This window comes from Nestor notabilis, unplaced genomic scaffold (assembly GCF_000696875.1).
Source record: "Nestor notabilis isolate BGI_N333 unplaced genomic scaffold, ASM69687v1 scaffold2722, whole genome shotgun sequence".
Lineage (NCBI taxonomy): Eukaryota > Metazoa > Chordata > Aves > Psittaciformes > Psittacidae > Nestor > Nestor notabilis.
In genome coordinates, this window is record NW_009917689.1 from 45552 (window position 1) to 66346 (window position 20795).

Genomic DNA, 20795 nt, shown 5'->3' on the forward strand with positions numbered 1-20795 from the left:
CTTGGTGTTTAGTGAGCAGCACAGGGCTGGGGGTTTTATTGTCCTACCTCACAGTAACCTCAAATCCATGACACCTCAGCATTTAATATTGTCTGTTTAGTGGACTGTCAAGAAATTCAGTAGCTTTGGAAGTGTAAAGCAAGAGGTCTACATTAATTAGTTTTCTAAATGAATTTGAGGCTCTCACTCCAATATGAAGCTTTCTCTGTTCATTTTTTCAGTTATTTATTAAGCTTTGATGATTTTCATGAAAGAAAGTTTCAGTTTCTAGCTAGCTCTGCTCACAATACCAGACCACCCAAAATGGAAAATACAAACAGATAAGGCAATCTGTCCTTTACATACCTGTGACCCTGGAAAGAAGCCATCATCTTTTGTCCGCATACTCTCCAAACCCTGATCACCTTCTGGCTCCACACTTACATCCTCACTTAGCATTTCATCTGCTTTCTCAATAATCTCTCGTACCTGTTCTACAAATGAGTCTCTCTCGGTTGCTAAAATAAACTCATTCTGCACCTGTAAAGAGAACAAAGCGACAATAATTTTCCATAAATAATTTCAAACCAATATATTCAATAACCATAATTTGCTCTTAGCGTTGTTTGCCCTCCTTTCACTGTTCTTACACACAAGATAAAGATGGTGACACCCTAGAGAAAAGCAATTGTTTCTAAAATTATCTCCAGCACAGAAGTATTTGTCCTGGTTTACTCTTTGCTGTGGAACAACATTCAATCTCACTTCTTCACCAGACTGTCAGCTCAATCTTTGCTAAGCACAGTGAAATTTAAGATTAGGAGGAACTGCAGTAAGATCAGACTGCTATCTAATGTACATTAAGAGCCACATTTAAAGGAAAATATAATATAGAAAAAAAATCTGTATTGTAAGCTGCGTTCTGTGCTTCTCTCTTTATATGCCATACATAACTTCTACTCTACATAGGTTGCACATCACTAACTCGAAGTCTGGATGTAGTATGTACATGCAAGCATTATGTTCCAAACACAGGGAGAGGAAGATTGCTTAGCCTATCTAGTTTCAATACATTATACTGCTCTATAAAAATACATTCTGCTGCTTATGTTGGAAGAAACACATTTGGCATTTAGAAAGATATTCTTAAGTTTGTCTGACCTATAAGAAAATTGTTTCCTGAAATTATGCACTGAGATAACATTCTGAGACAGTCTATGAGACAGAATTAAAGCTGTCAGTCACTTTTGGGAAAGAGCAGAAGTGCCTTAGAGGTAAAGCCCAAAACACTGCTTTTACATCAAATTTCTGGGATGCTGGTTCAGAGAAAGGAAAGACAAGCATGACGTGATTATATCAGCCTTTGAAATGCAGAATACTTGCCTTCAGTGCTTTCAGTTGGATAGCTAGCTATGTGGAGCTCACCTAATAGTATCCTGATTAAAAGGAAACTACAAAGTCTTAACAATCAAAAGTTTCTTCAATATTCAACAAGAGAATCAATGAGCACCAAATTCCAGATTCAGTTGTCTAAACTAGGTTGCACAGTTTCAACTATGTGCCTGCATTCTGGATGAATAAGTGCACTTATTTTGCTTCCGCTTGTCTTCAAATATTTATGGGGTTTGTTTTTTTAAAATCAACCATACTCTTTTATTCCTCCATAGGATGACTTTAGGTATGAGGGTAAGTAAGACATCTGTGTATTCTCTCTGTATTTCTTGGCACTTGACCTCACGTGACTGACCTGTTTACACTACCATACATGTACAAAGAACCAACTTCTTTCTCAGAAAGCCCTTAGTGGCAAAGGGACCATTTCTCCTGTGTCACTGATTTGGTTTCTCTTGACAGGTATGGGTCCAGCACACATCATCTACTATTCTACCACCTCTCCAAGCTAAAAAATAAATGCTGCACAGGTGCCCAAGAAACTAGCAAAAGATACTACTTTTTGTCTTCAGTAACACTAAAACTCTCAGTTTCATTCAGATTGTATCAGCCCAAGAATGAGTTTAAATAAAGAAAAAAGGGGGGGGTTGTTCTGTTCCATACTACACGGTATTCTTATTAAAACTTACCTCTACACGGCAAGTTCTTTTCTATGCTTGACCATTATACATTGAACAGAGAAGTTTCTTTCTCTGAGAAAGCCAAGAGCAACAGTCATTAACGACTTTCAGAAACCATGAAGTGATTCTCCATAAGGGCAGAATCTTGCCATTTCAGTTGAGAACAGCAGCAAAACACTCAAAGCTTAAGCATAAGTTTTGAAGTTCTAGCAATGTTTGCTCTTAGAAAAGCAAACAGATTTTTTTTAATCTGGCACTTTCAGAAATATGTCTGCAGTTTTTAAAAAAAAAAAAATCAGACTGCAAAACAGCAAAAGCAGATTTACTTGATAAAACTGCAATTCTAAAGTAAAACTATTGCAAATTTTCATGTGAACTGAGCAGGCAGTACTGTCAGCTTGGTATACCACTTTGTGCCCAGTTTCCAATTGTGTTTGCGTACATAAGGTGAGCACATGCCATGCTACATGGAAAAACAATTCTGAAACATGAATGAGAAAAGTAAGACTACTTATATTGCTACTGCAATCAACACTTGATTCAATTCTTCATCTCTAAAATGTATCTTACCATAATTGAAGCTATTTCCTCAGGGTTGTCACCATCCAAATCAAATTTGAAAGTAACCATTTTCCGATTGTGTGTCTCTAGCTGGCATTCCACTACCCGATCACCTTTATTTGAAACCTGAAGGAGAGAAAACAATAGCTCAAACCAAAAGCATGAGAATTTAAGACTTGCACTTTAAAGCTCACAGAGACAAACCAACGGTACTTGTTTAATATAAACACATTCCCTCTTTCCAGTGTAATAAATGGTGCCATGTACAGCATCACTTTTTCTGAGGATTCATCAAATATTCTGGAACAGCCTGTGGAATTGCTAGTGGTCAAGCAAGCCAATTTTGCCATATCTAATGCTTCCAAAAGCTCTTAATAGATGTCATTTGGAACGCTGATTGCAGAAGCAGAAGAAATGTTGGATGGCTTGTGCGCTCGGGGAGGGGGCAAGACACAAAACAAGACCACAGAAGACACACATTTCTCAAAGGAAAAGAAACATGTTGAAGCTCAAGAAAGGCATCATCACTACCAAACTGTCACTAAATAAAACATACTCACATTCAGAATTCTCAGTTTTGGCCTAGCAGTCTTCTCATGGCGGGATCGACTGCGGACAGACCTCCGCATATGACGTTTAGTAGTTCTCCCCTCATGCCTTCCACTAGAAGCCGGAACATTCTCGTTGCCATCACTCAATCCTGAAGCAACATCAGAATGTGCACTAAAACAAACCAAGAAAGTAACTTTACATTAGTTACCATGCACTCTGTAACTGCAGCAATACAGTTTACCCTACCAGATAGGCATTCTCTTCTGGATAGCAGTAGATGTCTGTTAATTGCAGAGCAGGGGAGAACAGTCCTATCAACAGTTAAGGTCACTTGAATAGCAATTCTAATAGTAATTATTTAGCTAAACATCTCTTGCAAGCTGAGTTGCATAAAGATATCTTCTGAATATGTTTTCAAGCTATTTGGGGTTTGAATTCTGTGTAAGTACCAAAAGGACAGAAAAAGCATCCCTTATGATCCATTTGACATGACAAATACCAAAGGATTAGAAGTTAAATCACTACAGACAATTCTATTTACTCCCGCCATACCCTGTCTCATAAACCTATTTTTTCTTTAGGAAGTGTATTTCCTCTTATCAAGAACACCCTCAGTGAAAAAAATATCCCTGGTGAAAAAGATACCTAAAGATCATCAAGAAAGAATAATCTAACACATGAAACTAAAATAATTCAGTTTGGTGAAAAGAAAATATTGCTTACCTATCCATAGAGGAAGCCAAAGCGGTGGACTGAGCAGGGTGTGTTGCAGGAAGAGTCTCTGAAGGGGCAGCCTGTGAGACTCCCTGAGTAGCCTATGGATAGAAACCTACATCAAGAACCCCCCACAGAATACCATTCCTTTTCAAGTAACCCAGTAGTCTTCAGTGTTTCCTCCCAAATTAGTTGTAGAGCTAGAAGCACTACCTACTTCAAACAGCTGGCATCTAGATAGCTCCAATTTACAAAAGATTCTACAGCAAATTGCAGTGAAGCAAATCATCATCTGCGGAGGGGTGGGGAAAGGAAATCAGCCATCCCTTCTACTGCTACATGTCACTACAGTTTGCCATGCAGCCAGAGTCTTACTAGCAGAATGTGCAAAAGGCAAGCCAATGCAGACCACAAAGACAATTCAAATTCTCCCTAGCAAGAACAATGCTGCAGGGAGTAGGCATAAGGACAGGTTCTCAAAGGCCGTCAGTTGCGGTTTGTCTTTGACATGGCTAAAATGTTCTACAGTACTAGCAAGAAGTGAAGTGTTAACAGGTTTTGCCTGCAGGATGCACACTCACTTCCCAACAGAACAGCCAGTGGCAACAAGGTCCCCACATTGGCATGACATTCTGCTGTAAGAAAAACGTCATTTGAAATATTAATTTCCAACTGAAAACATGTATGGAAGTGATTAGTCTCCTACACACATACACTGTTGCATAACTCACACACCCTAAACGTATTGTTACATTATATTCAACATACTTACCTCCAAACCTGCCTGCTGTGAAGAGGCAGATGAGGCCGGCTGTGCTAAACTCACTGTAGGCTGGGGCACTTGAACCTGTCCTCCTAGGCTGCCCATGGGAACTAAGACATTCTGCTCCACATATGGCTGCACAACAGGAGCAAGATAGCCCGGCTGAGCCATTGCATCTGTGGGTAAGGGAGGGGACACTACGGCGGAAGGAATGCTAACAGAGGCCACAGCAGAGGAAGGTGCAACATTCGAGTCCCCTGGGTACTGAGGTGGCAGCCGAGATGGGAAGCCCTGTAACAGAAATGAGGGAGTCAAGTAAGTGAATGACAGAGCTAATAAGGAAACGAGTTAAAAACCCCCAAAATGTTATCAGTTTCAGGGGCATGTTCTAACCTTCTGTACTTGTTCTAGCACACCCAAGATCTTCCCAGAGAAGCAAACTGCTCACATAGCCAAAGCTTAGCTTACGAGTCAACACGCTTGAACAAGCAAATTCCCACTGCAAGCTCCAAGTCTTAGGTAAAACAATCCCCATCTCACAACACTTGCAGTTGCCTATTTGGCTTAAAATGTTAAGGCCTGAGACTTGACATGAGTTGAAAGAATTTTCAGGCTGAACAACTGCTGCTCAGAAGATGTTATGCAACTGTTGCTCCTTCTTGAGACTAATAACAAAAGCCGTCGTGTTCTACCCCTCCTCTTGTGATGAGCTGACCCAGGAACCAAAGAACATTCCTACAAGGAACATTTCTGTCCTACAGTACTCCTTACAATCCCAGTGCAGATATTTCTACATCTACACAATTTTTGATCTAGAAGAACAATTGTACTGACTTACTGAACAATTGCTGAACTGTATTGCTGAAGCAGTCCATGCCCACCAGTCTAGCATTTCAAGACTAGCATCAGGTACTTACGTCACATTCAAGATCTGTGCCATCTGACTTACTTCTAGAAAAGACATTCCACCCCTTCCCAGACGTGAAATGAAATACTGACATTGCCAAATATGATGCCGTGGATTTTCTTTCCAACACACACCTCTCATTTTTAAAATTACAAATTTTTGGATTTTTCCCCCCCCAGGTTGGCAGATCTCAAAGATATATAGCTGTCCTCTTTCAAAGAGTGGTTGAACAAAGTCCTGCGCTACGATTCTGTCATTTCAGACATATTCCATTGCCAAATATGAAAAGCTGAAAACACCTGGGTGTCCAAGGACTTAGGTTTTTCCCCCCTCCTTAAAATTGTCCTTTACCAAACAACAGAATTCATCTGGGTGGCTTAATGGCTCTCTTATGAGAAGGGAGTTGGCCAGGGCACACAGTTCAGATCTGGCACCTTAGAGGAACAGGAAAAAAAAGATGTGGAGAAGAGCTCTGCTGGCTTGCAACAATACCTGGTAAACAGCATCCCCAGCAGGAACTGAAGCTTCAGCAGCTTGTCCAATGCTGACTGGCAATCCCACCGACTGGACAGCTGGCTGCAGGAGCTGTGGGAGAACCTGGCTGGGCAACTGAGCCACAGGCTGCATCAGTGTGGGAAGCTGGCTAGGGACAACGGTTGATCCTACAGGGACAGCGGTTGCCGCAGCAGACGTAGCCAGTGTGAGCAATGGCTGACTCATGCCAGCTGCCATCGAAATGGGCAGTGACTGGAAACCTGGCTGAGTCACTGACACATGAGGAGCTGCTACAGGCAACTGGGAGACTGAGAACTGGGGAACCATGGAAGTTGGTAAAGGCTGTCCCATGGGTAGAAAATGAGAGCCAATGGGGACTGATGGGGCAACCGAAGGCTGAGGGAGAGAAGGTGCTGCAACAGGTAATTGAGGCTCGCCTTGGATGATCGACACTGGTTGGGAAACAGGAAGCTGGGGAGGTAAAGAAAATAGAGATAGATTTTCTTTTTAAAAAAGCAGGGTTGCAGAAAGCAGAGCTTTTACACATTAGTTAAAGAAAGAATTATTCAAGTTACAGCACTCTGTTAAAGTGGGTGGGAGCACAGTTGGCAGAGTGGCTGGGAAGTTGGCTGGAGTTCCAAAAGGTCCTCACTTCACAACACTTCCCCTGAAGAACTGAACAGGCTCTTGAAACAGACACCCACAGAGGGTGAAAGAGCAACATTCAAATACCCTGAAGCACTGACTTGTGCACAAACAGAATCAAATTCCCCTCAGCTATGTCCCCAGATCCAAGCCTGCCTTCTTACAGGAAAAGTGCAAATCTTTCAACAAATCTGTCAGCTTTGGGTATGGGGACTAAAGCAACAGAGAATGAAAAGCCACTGTGCCAGCATTCAGAGAACGGCAGGGGATATGTCAATTAAAGCCAGCAAACAATGCAATTGGAAAGGCAGTTTAGATGAATAAGCAACAAAACAACAACTTTAAAAACAAAATCAAGGCTCACATGTTCAAGATAGAGATATGAGCCAAAATGAAGTAATATTCAGTAACACAAGCATCTTGACCAGGGAGGAAAGGAGAAGAGCTGAGTAAGAAAGATGACAGAGTAGAGAAGGTAGTCCTTATGGGTCACTACCTAAGTAAGTGAACATGTTTTACATACATAATGGTGCAGAAGAGAGATATTGTATGGGAAGTAGAGAAATGACAAGTTCCTGAGAATCCATTCATTGTATACCATTCATCAATATGCCTCATGATACTATTGACAATTGAAAGATCTTCATGCATGGAAATGCTATCTTTCCCTCAAATTACTCATGACTGCCACATGTGAAAGAAAAGGTTTCCAACACATTTTCAAACAAAATTGACAGTTGTAGTCCACTAAGAATACTATTATTTGGATGAATGTTTTGGAACCATTAGAAAAGATGACGAAAGTGAAAGTAGCAGCATGTTGAATTTGTCAGCTGTGAAAAAGAAAAAAATAAAACCTGCTAGAAAGAATTTTGTTTACCTGTGTCCCAGCTGCTGCCTGAGGCATTGGCATAATCTGTGAAGTTTGAGTTTGAGAGACAGTTTGCGTGGAAGTGGCGCCAGCAGAAATTGATTGCTGCTGCAGCTGGTATTGTCCAGGCTGTTGGGAAGAGGCTGGTTGCTGTGCATTCTGTAGCAGGGAAAAGAGGCAGAAGCTATTTTTTTACCCCACAGAAGTTTTTCAAGCATAGCCTATTTAAATTCTACTTATTAACTCTCTCATGACATCAGTGGTTCTTCTGAATATGTTAATTAAGCTTTAGCAATTACTTATTAGCATTACTAATACAACTCCATCAGCACCAAATCTTGCCACAGAATTATTTCACCTGTGAAAACAAGAATGAAGATTCTGTAAGGAAGAAAGGGCACTTAAGAGAAGAGGATGTTGCAAGGATAGGATTTCCAATTAGAAGAAATCATGAGAATGAAGTCTGTCTAGACAGTCTAACTTGCAAATCCTGATGTGTTTCCCCTGGAAAGGGACCACCACTTCAAGCTCAGGTGGAAGGTGGGGAAAACAGACATGTGAAAACAAGGATTAACATGATTTAAAAAATAAATTTCATGAAGTCAATGAAGTTAATCTCACAGCATGTTAGACTAGGTGAGAACCAGAGGATTCCTTTGTTTTTATGCAGAAATATGGACAGAAGGAGGGATGAAGTCTTGGGTGATGAGGGTTAGTGTGAGGTGCCCCCATGGCAGGGGCGTTGGAACTAATGATCTTAAGGTCCTTTCCAGCCCTAACTATTCTATGATTCTATGACAAAGATACTCAGTTGCTCATAAAGAGTCATCAAAATCCTATACTAAAAGTATTTTAGTCCTGGGTTTAGGAACTGTGATCTTACCTGCTGAGTGTGTTGGGTTGGCTGGGATGGCACCGATGCAGTGCTTGAGGCTGGCTGGCCTTGCACCTGTGTCTGGAGGAGGAAAAAAAAGACAGAGAATCAGCTTAAAACACAGCTACAGTTTCTGCAGCAGGCAGTTAAAATTAATTCTGTCTGGAATGATCTGGTTGGTATCTAGCTGCTCTTTTGGACACGTGGTCCTTTTGGCCGAATTCTACTAGAACAACCAGAACAAAGCAGAGCATCCTGGAAAGTACCAAACTTCATTTTAAGTCTTCCACAACAACCAATACAGAAAGCTTTTGCAACTCACATGCCCCTAAACATGAGAGAGATCAGCCTACCAGCTTCTTTTTCCACTGATGATGCTTTAAGAGCAGGATGCCTTTAGTATGATAACTGGAAATAGAGGCATTATGTTTTACCTTTACATGTGTTCTAAACATAGTTAGATAGGGGGATAGAAGGAAGTTAGAATAAAATACAACTATCTGTTAAAAGAAAATAAAACCAAAGATATACAGAATTCTAGACCGATAACAAAGTATTCAGTACATGTGCATGTCACGAGTTCCCTTTGAGAGACATGTCAAAATACAAGCTAGAAATAATTTCCAGTTTCACTACCATTCAAGGTTACTAAGAATTGGCTATTGAAGAATATGGAGGTTCATGTTCTAGCTGACAATGTTTGAACAAGCACCAAAAAAAAATAAATGGATGAGTGGCATACAAATGAATGTGGAAGATGGAGAGGAAAAATGGAATGGATTTTCATTATTATTTTTGTGGCTGACATTTTTTTGAGCAGATCCCAGGATTTTCTTTTTTTAAATTCTATTTCGTTATCAGCTCCTGGGAGACAACTAGACAAAGACCTCCAGATGAGTTCCCTGAGCATGCATCACTTTGGTGAACTGCCTTGGTAAGAAATGTATCTGGTGCACACGTATCAGAAATATCAACTAGAACTCCTTAATGCCTGTGACAATTCAGCTTGCAGAAGCTTATTAGGAACAAGTTTATAAGAATTATATAGTTTTTAAATTATAGAAACTTGGGGAAAGCAGACTGCCAGAAGAACCATTTCTTTCTACGCTGTTTTAGAAGCTTGAGGCCGTTATGCGCTAGGATCTCAACATGGGCTATATCCCACTGCTGTAGCATCTGCTCACATTGACCCAGTTTCTGCTTCAAATTCTGATCTTTCAATGAACTAGGTAAGAGATCCCAGAATTTATATTCTGCAAAATAATAATGATCCCTTACACTGTGTTTTCCAGGTATATTTTACATCCACCATAATTCAATTCCTAAAGTTTAACAAAGGTAGTTTAAGGAGAAACAATCCCCTCATAGTTTTCAAACTTGTGTAGCAGCCTCACTCCACTAGTTCTCCTACAGCACAAAAATTACTATTAGAGTAGTGATTAAAGCTGTTCTAGCTTTAACGAAACACCTCTATTATCCCATACAGAAAGCCTTATATACTTAGTTCTTGACCTTACCACAAAAAGCAAAGAGGTTCTCCTCCAGCTCCTTCACACATCCCAATTGCTAATACTCCAATAACTAGAATGTCAGAAAGCCCCTAATTCCAAGAACAGAAGGTGTAAGAGAAGTCTACTTAAAGTAAATTCTCTTTTCACAAAAAAACTACCTTATGAGAAGTTTCAGACTACAAACACAGACACAATGTATGTACACATACACCTGAAGGTCACAGTATACAAACATTACTGACTACCGCAAGTGAAAATATCACATACACTGATAAAACATGTACCTCCAAACTAAGCTTCAGGCCTCAAATTTTCCTTTTTAGAAGAACATCATATTCTAGGCTTCTAAGGAAGCAATACCTATTAGCAACAGTTGTTTGTGCCACTGATTTACTACTTGGCTTGTTTACTTTCTATAAGGATCCTGCGAGTACATTTCTAAATCTGTGTACACGTACATAATATAGCTCCTTCCATTCCTCTCTTCCCACTTTCTTACCCCAAACCTAGAAAAACCTCCTGCATTTTGGACACTCATCAAATTAATCTTGTTGTTGTCCAACAAAACATTATTCATACAAAAGTTCAACTTCAAATAACACGTTCACATTAAATGGCTAAGGAGCAGCAACAAAAATACAAAGCAAGTATTACTATCACTGCCGATTCAAACTGTGGAGAAGATACATTTCATTGAAACCATTGTTTAAAAACCAATTTGGTACTCCAGCTATCTCTTGCCAAAAGAACAACTAGTCCCAGGAAGAACACTGACCATTTGTTACCCTTAACACAAAAGCCCTACCAATATTTCGGCCAAAGCTGAACACAGAGCAAATGGTTGCTGGCTGATGCCTCATTATTTCATTGCAACCCAGTAAGTTAGAGATCCTACTGTAACACTGACTCAGTGGAAAGACACTCCCATGAATGCTAATACTTAGAACCACATGGAATAAGTCTAAGAGCAAAGTTCCCTTTTAAATGCCAGGTATGACTTTTAAAAAGCAGAGAAATTCTGGAAGGGTTTGCTCCTGTAACCTGAGGATAGAGTGCAGGTGGTCCTGATGAAAGCGAGGTGGACAAGGCCTGCTGAGTCGAGGCTCCCTGGGGAAAGCAGATGAAGAGCTGCGACTCTTGCAATACCTTCTGAGGCAGCTGAACAATGGGTAATGAGTAGTCTGAACCAAAAGCAGAAGATGACCCCCCTGTAGGGGGAGGAGACTGGAAATCGCCAGTGTCAGAGGAAGTCAGCTGTGAGGAATCACTGGAGTATTCTGGGCTTCCTTCCGGCCAGCTCCGCCTGGCAGAACCCCCTCTGGGACCTGCTAACTCAGGACCAAGATAGTTACACTGCTCCTCTGTCACAGGCTGAAGCCGACTGTGCGACCCTATGCCTTGAGAGGATTCCTCTTGACTGGTCTCCATAGAGCCCCGGCGACTTCTGTAGACCCGCTGGGGTAAAACTGCCCCTTCTGCTGAAGCAGAAGTCGGTGTGTGCACATGGAACTCAAAGACACAGCTCGCTCTGCCATCACCACTGTGAGAGAGCACAGCCGGGGCAGAGTGCGGAACAAATACTTGGTGGAATGTCATCTGAGCAGGATCTGCACTCAGAGGAGCTGAAACACTGGATAATGGAGAAAGGGGACCCATCCCAGAATCCAGCCTCAGGTTCTGAACAGGTCTTGCCAGGTATGTTTGCCCCGATTGAAAGTCGAACACAGAGCTTTGTGGAGGACCACCTTGCCCATGGTTTGACTCAGAGACCTGCTTCAAAAGTTGTTCAGTCGCGTGAGAGTTATAAGCTACTTGATCGTACTGCTCCGATACCTGTGATGGATAGTGCATGCCCACCAAATACACAGCTTCTGGATGCATTGTGTAGTGAGCATCCTCTGGAGGTGTTGGTCCAGATCTATAGTCACTGTGGACAGGAGCTGGCTCAAACACAGGATTAACTTGCACATGCAGAGGCTCTCCAGCGACTCTCTGAGCTGCTGTGCCCAGCATAACGAATGCCTCTGGTGTCCAATTGGTGGGACTACCACCAGGTGGAACTAAACTCTGGCCAGTCTTCAGCAATGGCTGGAAGTGGCAAGTTTGGGCTTCCAAAAATGAAGTGCTCTTGCGCCGCTGAGCAACTGCCACCTTCGGCGGGCAGACAGGTGGTGGTGAGAAAGACACCGGCCGTTCATGAACGGTTGGGAAAAATATCTGTGAATCTGGGAACGTTGGTGTTCCCCCACGCGGATGCTGAGGCTGTATCGACATGAACAAGACAAGTCATTCATACATTAAAAGTGAAAGCACATCAACATGCACAGTTCACTAGGCAGTTCTGTGAAGTAACTTTATAGAATGACTACTCAATTCATGGTCAAAAACATACAATAGTTAGGAAATTCAGGTGAGTCGTAAATACCCATTAAATACATCCATGGCAGGCATAGCTACAAATGGAAACATTTGCTTGTGTTAGAGCTGCTTTTCCAGTCCAATTCCAGTAATTCACAAAAAGAAAAGTTTTGCTTCTGACAATGGAGTGAGATTTATTGTCACGGGCTATCCATCGTGATCAGTGCCTGAAATCTAATCTAAACCCTGAAGTTACTGCTATATGGGTAATATGATAAAACTGCCGCACTTCTGGATTCTGATCACCTCTTTCAGTCCCTTTGATCACACCTTTTCATACAGAAAACTAGCACTCACCGAAACTGTAGGCCTAAATTACTTTTACGGTAACAAAACAAACCTAACTCTTGCCTGGACAATAGAACATTCACAGGTCTGGTAACAGCAGAGTCCTCTGCAACTCCACTCTATCTGATGTACTACTTCAAATGAGGCTCCTTATCTTTAAGATTTGTAAAGGAAAATTTCACTAAGAGAGTTCTATATAAGAACACCAAACAATTTAGTAATTGTGCGTGTTTTCATCTCTGCCTGCTGTATGCTGAGAGAGAACGTATTATCTACCCTAAAGGGACTTTCTCGAGTTAATGTTTCCACATTGTTCTCTTTCTCCACAGCCCCCTTTTTCCAGAAAAGCAGCAGCAAATTTCCATATTGGCCAATACTAGCAAGAAGATCCTACAGGATAAAGAACTCCTCCTACATTCTGAAAACTGGTTCCACTTACTTCATATACAGAGAAATGTTTCTCAAAGTTTATTTTGTGTAAATCGAAGCCCAAAACTGAAAAGAGACTACCTTTTGCCTGGCAAGCTATCTTACACCTGGCTATAAGAAACATGAAACTATGGCTTCTTCCCATCAAGAAGCAGCTGAAGTGGCATTTCCAAACAAAACTTAGAGAAAAATCCTCAAAAGAATTCATGCTATGAACTTCTAGTATCACTAGCACAGCTAGCCAAAGCTTGTAGACAGAATAAGCAGCCACAGCAACCAAGCTTTAAAAGCTGGTGATTTTTTGTGTGGAGCTTAATTAACATTCAATGCTTGCTTAGAAGTTGGAAAATAAAAGGTTGTCTTCCATCTTAGGTCTTCCCTTCACCTGCTGTGGTACAACTGGGTAATTGACATTTATATCATCTCAAAATACAAAAAACAAACAGCCAGCCACTGTTAGGTTTAAGTATACTGCTTCTCAGAAAAAAGTAATCAACACTGCAGCAGCACACTATAAGGAATTAGGAGTCACCTCTTCATTTTCTAACTTAAAAAATGCCCAAAGGCCAGGATGTATTTAATGATAACTTATCTTACTGTGCCAGGAGGCAAATGGTAACACATACAGGACTGACAGAGAGGGAGGGCAGGCTGGAGCGTCGATGCTTGCGTGGAGAGGCAGAGTGCATGGGCAGGACACTTTCCAAGGCTTTAGAAAGCTTTTCTGCAAAGGTTTCTTCAGGGACAGTCCGAAGGTAGAAAGGAGAAAGAGGTGCAGACAGCGCTGGTGGTGGGGTGCAAGGAGCACTGAGAGGGATGCAGGACATAGAGGGAAGAGCAGGAAGGTGGGGGACACAAACTGACATGCTACGACCACGTTGAGGCTAAAGGAGGAAAACAAAAGTTAAGAATTGAATACTTCAAAAGAAAAATGAGTAACAAAACCAGCAAAAACTACAATGAGGTAGAAAAGAAATGCAGACACACAATGAGAGGCCCAATTCTGACTAATATGTGTGCAAGAAGATATGAGAATGCTGAATGAGTGGGAACATGCCATGTGCACCTCTGAGGACCCAAGCTTGCCTTAGGTTACTGAGCAGTGTGGGAAGTTCCCTAATACCCTAACAAGAAGCATGTGGAAGGCAGAACAGACACAAGGGAGTATTTGCTCTAGGGCCACTGATGCAGCTCGTACTGTGTGTACTCACAGCATCTGGTAGCCTGACAAATAAAAAAACCCCTAAACACATACTGATGAGCTTTCAAACGTCCATTCTTAGTTTAGTGAATGGATGTGTGGTTACACAGATCACCTCACCCAGCCTCTCTGCTTGGGCACCTCCCTGCCTGAATTAAGTGGACTAACTGTATGCAGCTGGCTCTTCATTAACTGAAGCATTACCACAAAAATTTCAACAGTACACATTCTACAACATGAGTTGTGGAAAAAAGTTGGTTTAATGTGTGGAAAATTCAGTAAAATTAGTCTTAGACAAGCATTTTCCAGACGCTGGGCCAATAAAAGCATCAGGATTTTGTAATCTTGCCACAATCCAGAAGGCCATAGGTCAAAATCCAACCAAATTGGAAGAATCACAATTAGGTTTTGGAGTTGGGTTTGAGGGTTTTATTTTTTGTTACTGCTTTTTTGGTGTGGTGTGTTTTGTTGCGGCTTTTTTAAGTGAATGGAAAGATGATGTTTTAAAGTGGCAGTCTTCAACTGCATGTTTTCCTTCTCTAATGGTATGTGTCTTTTGTGGATGTAATACACAATTTCTTAACATAACTGCAATCAAACACAGACCTCCAGGGGAAAAAAAGCCTCAAGATATCCAGTGGAGATCCATTTGGATGTGAGAAATCCTGCTAGACAACTCAAAACTTTGTGAAAGAGGCATAAGGGAGCTCAAAGGGTTAAACAAGTATTTGCCCATAATCATCTGTTCCAAGGCAGGACTAGTTTTATATGCTATTCCTGATTCTACTTTATCTAAACTGGTCAGAAACATCTCCAGTGATGGAGACTGCAGTACATAACTGCCCTTATTAGTTAGGAAAAAAAAAACACCCTTCCCAAACAAGAATTCCATGCTGCAATTTAGGCTTATTATTTCTTTTTCTATCTGACAACAATGTTATGATCTGATTAGCCTCGTCCTATTTTACAGGCTTTATGGTTTTCTATCTCCTCAAGTTCATCTTTTATAGGCTCAGCTTAACTATTTCAGCCTTCCCACATGAACCATGTTTTCTGTATTTCTGGTGGTGCTTTTTTGTCACCCTCTTCTCAATTCTGTAATTCACCCTAAAATTTGTTCAAGTAGGGTGTCCAAGGCAGAGCTACAAATGGGCAAGAGCAGAACTATGTCATATAACATGATGTTTGCCTTTTCCACAACAGCAAGATGTTTTTGACCATGTCCATCTTGTGGTCCAATGCAATCTCTGACTTTCTTTTTTTGTCCTTGCAGAAATGCTGCCTAGTCAGCTGTTGCTTGTCCTTTACTTGTCTAGCTTATTATTCCTGTTTAAACATGAACCTTTTTCTTGTCCCGATTGAACTTTTTCCTTTTAAGGCCATTTCTCCAGTTGTCAATATCCATTTGATTTGTCATTCTGTCTTCCCAACAAACTGTTAGTAGTTCCTGTAGCGTTCTACTCCATGGTAATACTGTCGTCATCACAGACCATGAGCACATTAGAGCAGTGAACTAAGCTCGACTTATCCTGTCATACACTCTCAAAAGATTATGGTCTTTCAACCTGGAAGCAAGCCATTGCAACATGAATGGCTTCTGATCCTATATATGCCCACATCAAAATATGGCTTACTCAGAACAAGAGCTTGTTCAGAGGAATTAAAAACTCATTTGATCAAGGACAAGCAGTACCACATGCTTCAGGTTAAGTGCCTTTGAAAAAAAGAGAGATGCTTTGCTTGTGAGAGAAGCCAGCATGTTTTCCAAAAAGCTAGTAACACCAATGATTCTGTAATAAAGCCTACAACCACATCCACCAAGAAAAAAAAAAAAAAAAAAAAAAAAGCGAAGACCCTCAGTCTTAAGTGTCCCTATGGTATTACTACATTATACCATAATGACTCTGCCTCAAGCTTAGATTTTCTTTTTGTAAAAAACAAGTGACAAGGGAACCACTGACAACAACATAACAGCAGCAGAACTTCTACTCCAGAGTTAGAATAGATTTCTGCGTACCTCTCATACTGAGATCTAAAAACATACCAAGGGAAAATAACATACCAAAATAAAAGGGCAACACAAATGAACATAGTAGGAAAAGTATTTGTGCCCAGTGCACTTTCCAGGGAAAAGGAATACACATGGCAACTGATGAGCAAATCAACACAAGCTAGAAATAAAACTGGGAACAAGGGTGTGGGGTCTTTTCAGTCTGGAGTTCTCACATGCAGCATTCTATAACAGTTAAAAATCTTACCTGCAGAATCTGTAATCAAAACCTCACAGAACACACACAGCAATTTTATACTTATACAGTAGCTCAAATGATTCTAATCCCTTCTTTAAATCTTGAACCTGTTAACTTCATATATACATACACACACCACCTTCCCAAGTGAGATTAAATGCTTACTTCCATGAGAGTCTTGTCCTGAAGACGTTACTTTCATCCATTAAAAAAAAAAATCTAACCCACCATTCTGCTTAAGTGCCCTTAAGATTAAATAAAAGCTTTAAAAAACAAACATGCCCTTGCACTTTCCCCTCCCCTAGACTCAGTCACCTTGCAAAAATAGTCCCATAACTACTCCCATGCAGAATTTGTATCACATGCAGAACAAAACAGATGTGGAAGACCACCTGGCAGACTTTCCTCTCACCTTTCAAGGGAAATACAAAATCAAGCACTTCCATGCATTTGCAATACTGTAAGTTTTTGCTTACCGCTGCAGGTGGCTGATATCCTCCATGCTGTTGCGACTGCACTTGGCCAACTGGAGCTGCATATCCCTGGGCTGCAGCTGTTGAGACTGACTGGTCATGCTGGGAGCCATAGGACACAGTCTGTTGACTGCTCACACATGATTCGGTATAAACAGATGACCCCTGGCCACTGTCAACTGTCCCATCAGCTGCAGAAGTTAAAGATAAAATCTTGCATTTCAAGAACTGCAGTCTGGATTCACAACTCTAAAGATACTATAATCAATCAAGCATGAGATTGATGTTCCTGCCATGTCATATGGAACTTCTCAGCATTTTACCTCCTGTGATAGTTAAGCTGATTAAAAATTGTATTTTTGTCTGTCTTTCTCAGTACTGTAATTCCTTACCAATATGCCTTCCTGTACCCTCTGAAAAAAATCAGTAGTTTCAGGACTTCTTTGGGAAGATACTTAATAGTAAACTATGCTTCTTATAAAAGGCTAGATTAGAAATGGAAACTGAAGTTCCACATTGTTATTAATGATCTTTTGGGGGTGGGGGGAGGTGTTATTATTTTTATTTAATTTTACAGACATATAAGCCAGGTCTGTTGTGCTGGCTGGCAGATGCACCCGATGTAGGCGTAGTACTGGACTTAAAATCTCTATTACCTAAAGAGCAGACTGTAATTTGCTTTCTAACTTTGTCATTCTAATAGGAAAATTCTCACCTACCATCATTATTCAAATACGGATTCAAACGTTGGGATGGCAGAAGAGGTAAAGTTCAACTTTTCATATACAGTATGTAAAACAGAAAATGACACTTTTTGCAGAAAGCAAATAATTAGCTGAACTGCTTGTACATTAATATCATTTCCATCTTAAACGTAAGTTAACAATGTTTCAAGTAAGTGTTTCCAACAGCTCTAACTGCACCCTAACTGGCCTTCTGCAGGGCCAGAATATACTGTCCCTATGGGAGGGCAGCAAAAACTAGGACACATGTTCATGCTTCAGATGCCCCAGTCCTTTTACTGTATTAACTTGAAAGAAAATGATTTTTTGCTAAGGCATGGGACTGTGAATTCTACCAAGACGTGGCTCAGCAAAGACCCAGGAATGCATCTTACTTTGCTGTGCTTTCTAGTGGGCTAATGTTCTTCAGCAGACAGCAACATCTTGAGATATTTACTGCTATATCCAAAGTTTAAAACTCTAATGGGGTGAACTAAGTGCAAGAGTTCCTAAATAAACCAACTGACACACTTACAAAGAATAGATATACTGGGTTGCTGGAACTGCAGTTGTTGGTGTTGATCAGCTTCTGGTTCTTCAGGCTCCACTTGTGTAGAAACTGATGCTGAAGTAGTGGGGACAGGAGCAGTACCAGTGACAGATAGGGGATGCTTTGACCCTGCATGGGAAGCACTTGATGGTTGCTGTTGCTCCAGCTGCTGCTTCTGACTACCTTCTTCCTGAAGCTTCTTCTCCTGTTCTTCTCGCACCAACTGACGCTGCTCTCGCTTTCGCTTAATCAAAGATACCCTGTCCTTGATAGCTTTCGCCATTGTCTTGTGATCCCCTTCACAGACATAGCCAGATTCCACCTGAAGGAGGATATATTCACAGAATTCAGACTGTCATTGACAGCCACTGTTGTAGTGCTACAGTATAAGCTACCGCTCTCTGGCACTAACTTGTCATTCACAAACTTCTGCAGCCGTTTTATTTCTAGACAGTAACACCACCAAATGCAGAGGCTGACAGACTGTATTTCACTGTCAGAGAACACCAGTACTTCCAATGCTCTGTAAGACCACCGGCACTTACCATTTCCTGTGCTACATCCTCTGGGACATCTCTCTCCAAGTCAAAGGAAAACTCTATTGCCTCATTATCTTTGTATTTGCCCTTGAGTTTTTTGATGTCTTCAATTCGCAGCCAGAGTTTGATGGCAATTTTTTCTCCATCATCTTCCTCGGCTAGTTCTACCCGTACTCCAGTCTCTTCTTGGAAGAAAGCATGATTCAAAAGGTCCTTAATAGCATATCTAACATATTGGAAACAATGTAGAAAGAGCACAGTTATTAGGTTTTCATAAAATATTAAGGAATATCCTTGCCTGATGATCTCCTGAATTTATTATTTACATTTCGTGCTTCTCCCATGAATCACTTGACAGCCCACCATTCAAATTTCTATTTAAAAGCATGATAGAGAAACAAAAATGTATCAATGCTACAGATGCACACAAAGAATACATCACACATTGATCAACAGAAGTACCAACAGATTTAAGCCAACTGAACAGGATTTATATTAACTAAAATACTAAGAAACCTTGATGAAACAGTTTGGTTTTACTGAACATTAAGATCCAACACACAATCCTTAGTCCCCAAATCAGTACAGTAACTCAAGTATCTATTTCAGTCTATTTCAAATCTTATCAAAAGCTTCATATAGTAAATTCAGCACTAAATAAGAACCACATGACTCCTTTCATATTTTATAACATTTCAAACCACTTCAGCTTTATCCTGAAAGTACAAAAGAGACCTATGTTCATACATGCACAGCATTAACGGCAGTAGTCTAAAAATTAACCACTTGAACTAAATGGCAAGAAATAAGTAACGCATAGCCACAAAATTAAATTGAAATGAGAAAAAAATTACAAAATTGTTTAAGTACAAATTAAAAATACATAGCAACACCATCAGATGTAAAACTCCAGGAGTTAATAGGAGGAGATGAATAAACACCCGTGCTCTGAACAAATAAACAAGCTCTGTACAAAATAGCGGGGGGCTAGAGGAGGGCAGAAGGCTGAAACACTCTTAAATCAAACGTTCAGTAAGCAACAACTACGTAAAAGCAGAAAACAAAACAAACCCCACAAATAAGCCATCAAAAGCAGTTACAGGTTTCCTGTAAGGGTGCAAGTTAACCACTTCAAGTAGAAGTCATCTTACAGAAAGTGGGGATAAAAATGAGCAGCAGGAAAAAAAATGACCAGCCACAAAATGTTAACAAAATCAAAGGGACAAGAAAAACAAAGGATTATGGAATAACAAACCAACCAATCCAAATACCTGGGAACCCAGAAGAATTGCCCTCCACTGTTTTACTGTCTAGGTCAAAGTTTAATAGCAGTAGAATTCCTGAATAAACTGACATGGATGGCTACTATAGCATTTGCACTTTTCCTGACACTGATAAGAAGCTGCAGAAATAATCCTGGCTTCCCAACTTTCATCAGAACAGATACAACCACAGGAAGTAACTGGTATCATCACTGATAAAGGACTCAGCAGTAATATCTCTTTCTTTAAAGAAAGTACTCACCTTTCGCCTTTGTTTTGCCGAATGCATCCCTCAATAATCTCCTTCACTTCAGGGATTGCTACTTTATCGAAGCTGGCTGGCTTGACACCCTGGAATGTACAAGAAACAACAGAGAAACTTGAAGGCCCACTTGATTTAAGTTTTGATGGTGTTTACAGACCAACTCTTTTTCTCAGTAGGTAACTGGCCTCAATTCCCCACTAGCACAAATTATAGTGAAATCTGACCCAAATCTTACCGTTCATCTGTTGGTGATTTTTGCAAACATTCCCCCCTCCCCATTTTCTCAGCCACACTTCCACAACAGAAGGCCTTGGCAGCTAGGTTCTCAGTTCTCATAATAGAAAATAAAAATTATATATATTATCTCATAAAGAAAATAAAAATTAAATAAAAGACTTCTGTATCTTAGCTCTCCCCAGAGGACCTACTATACCCCAAACCACACTCCTGCATCC

General features: G+C 40.7%; 1 protein-coding gene across 1 annotated transcript in view; it reads right to left on the bottom strand.

Moving 5' to 3' along the window:
- WNK1 (WNK lysine deficient protein kinase 1) overlaps positions 1-20426 on the bottom strand; it is a gene marked incomplete at its 5' end in the record, with an annotated part of 44546 nt that extends 24120 nt beyond the window's left edge. Inside the window, 14 exons of the mRNA XM_010009352.1 lie at positions 346-519; positions 2622-2738; positions 3173-3335; positions 3888-3979; positions 4651-4932; positions 6041-6514; positions 7569-7718; positions 8443-8514; positions 11778-12206; positions 13706-13963; positions 17006-17193; positions 18260-18596; positions 18820-19039; positions 20338-20426. Of these exons, the coding sequence (XP_010007654.1) occupies positions 346-519; positions 2622-2738; positions 3173-3335; positions 3888-3979; positions 4651-4932; positions 6041-6514; positions 7569-7718; positions 8443-8514; positions 11778-12206; positions 13706-13963; positions 17006-17193; positions 18260-18596; positions 18820-19039; positions 20338-20426 (3045 nt within the window). The remainder of the gene's footprint in view (positions 1-345; positions 520-2621; positions 2739-3172; positions 3336-3887; positions 3980-4650; positions 4933-6040; positions 6515-7568; positions 7719-8442; positions 8515-11777; positions 12207-13705; positions 13964-17005; positions 17194-18259; positions 18597-18819; positions 19040-20337) is intronic.
- Positions 20427-20795: the final 369 nt, after the last annotated feature.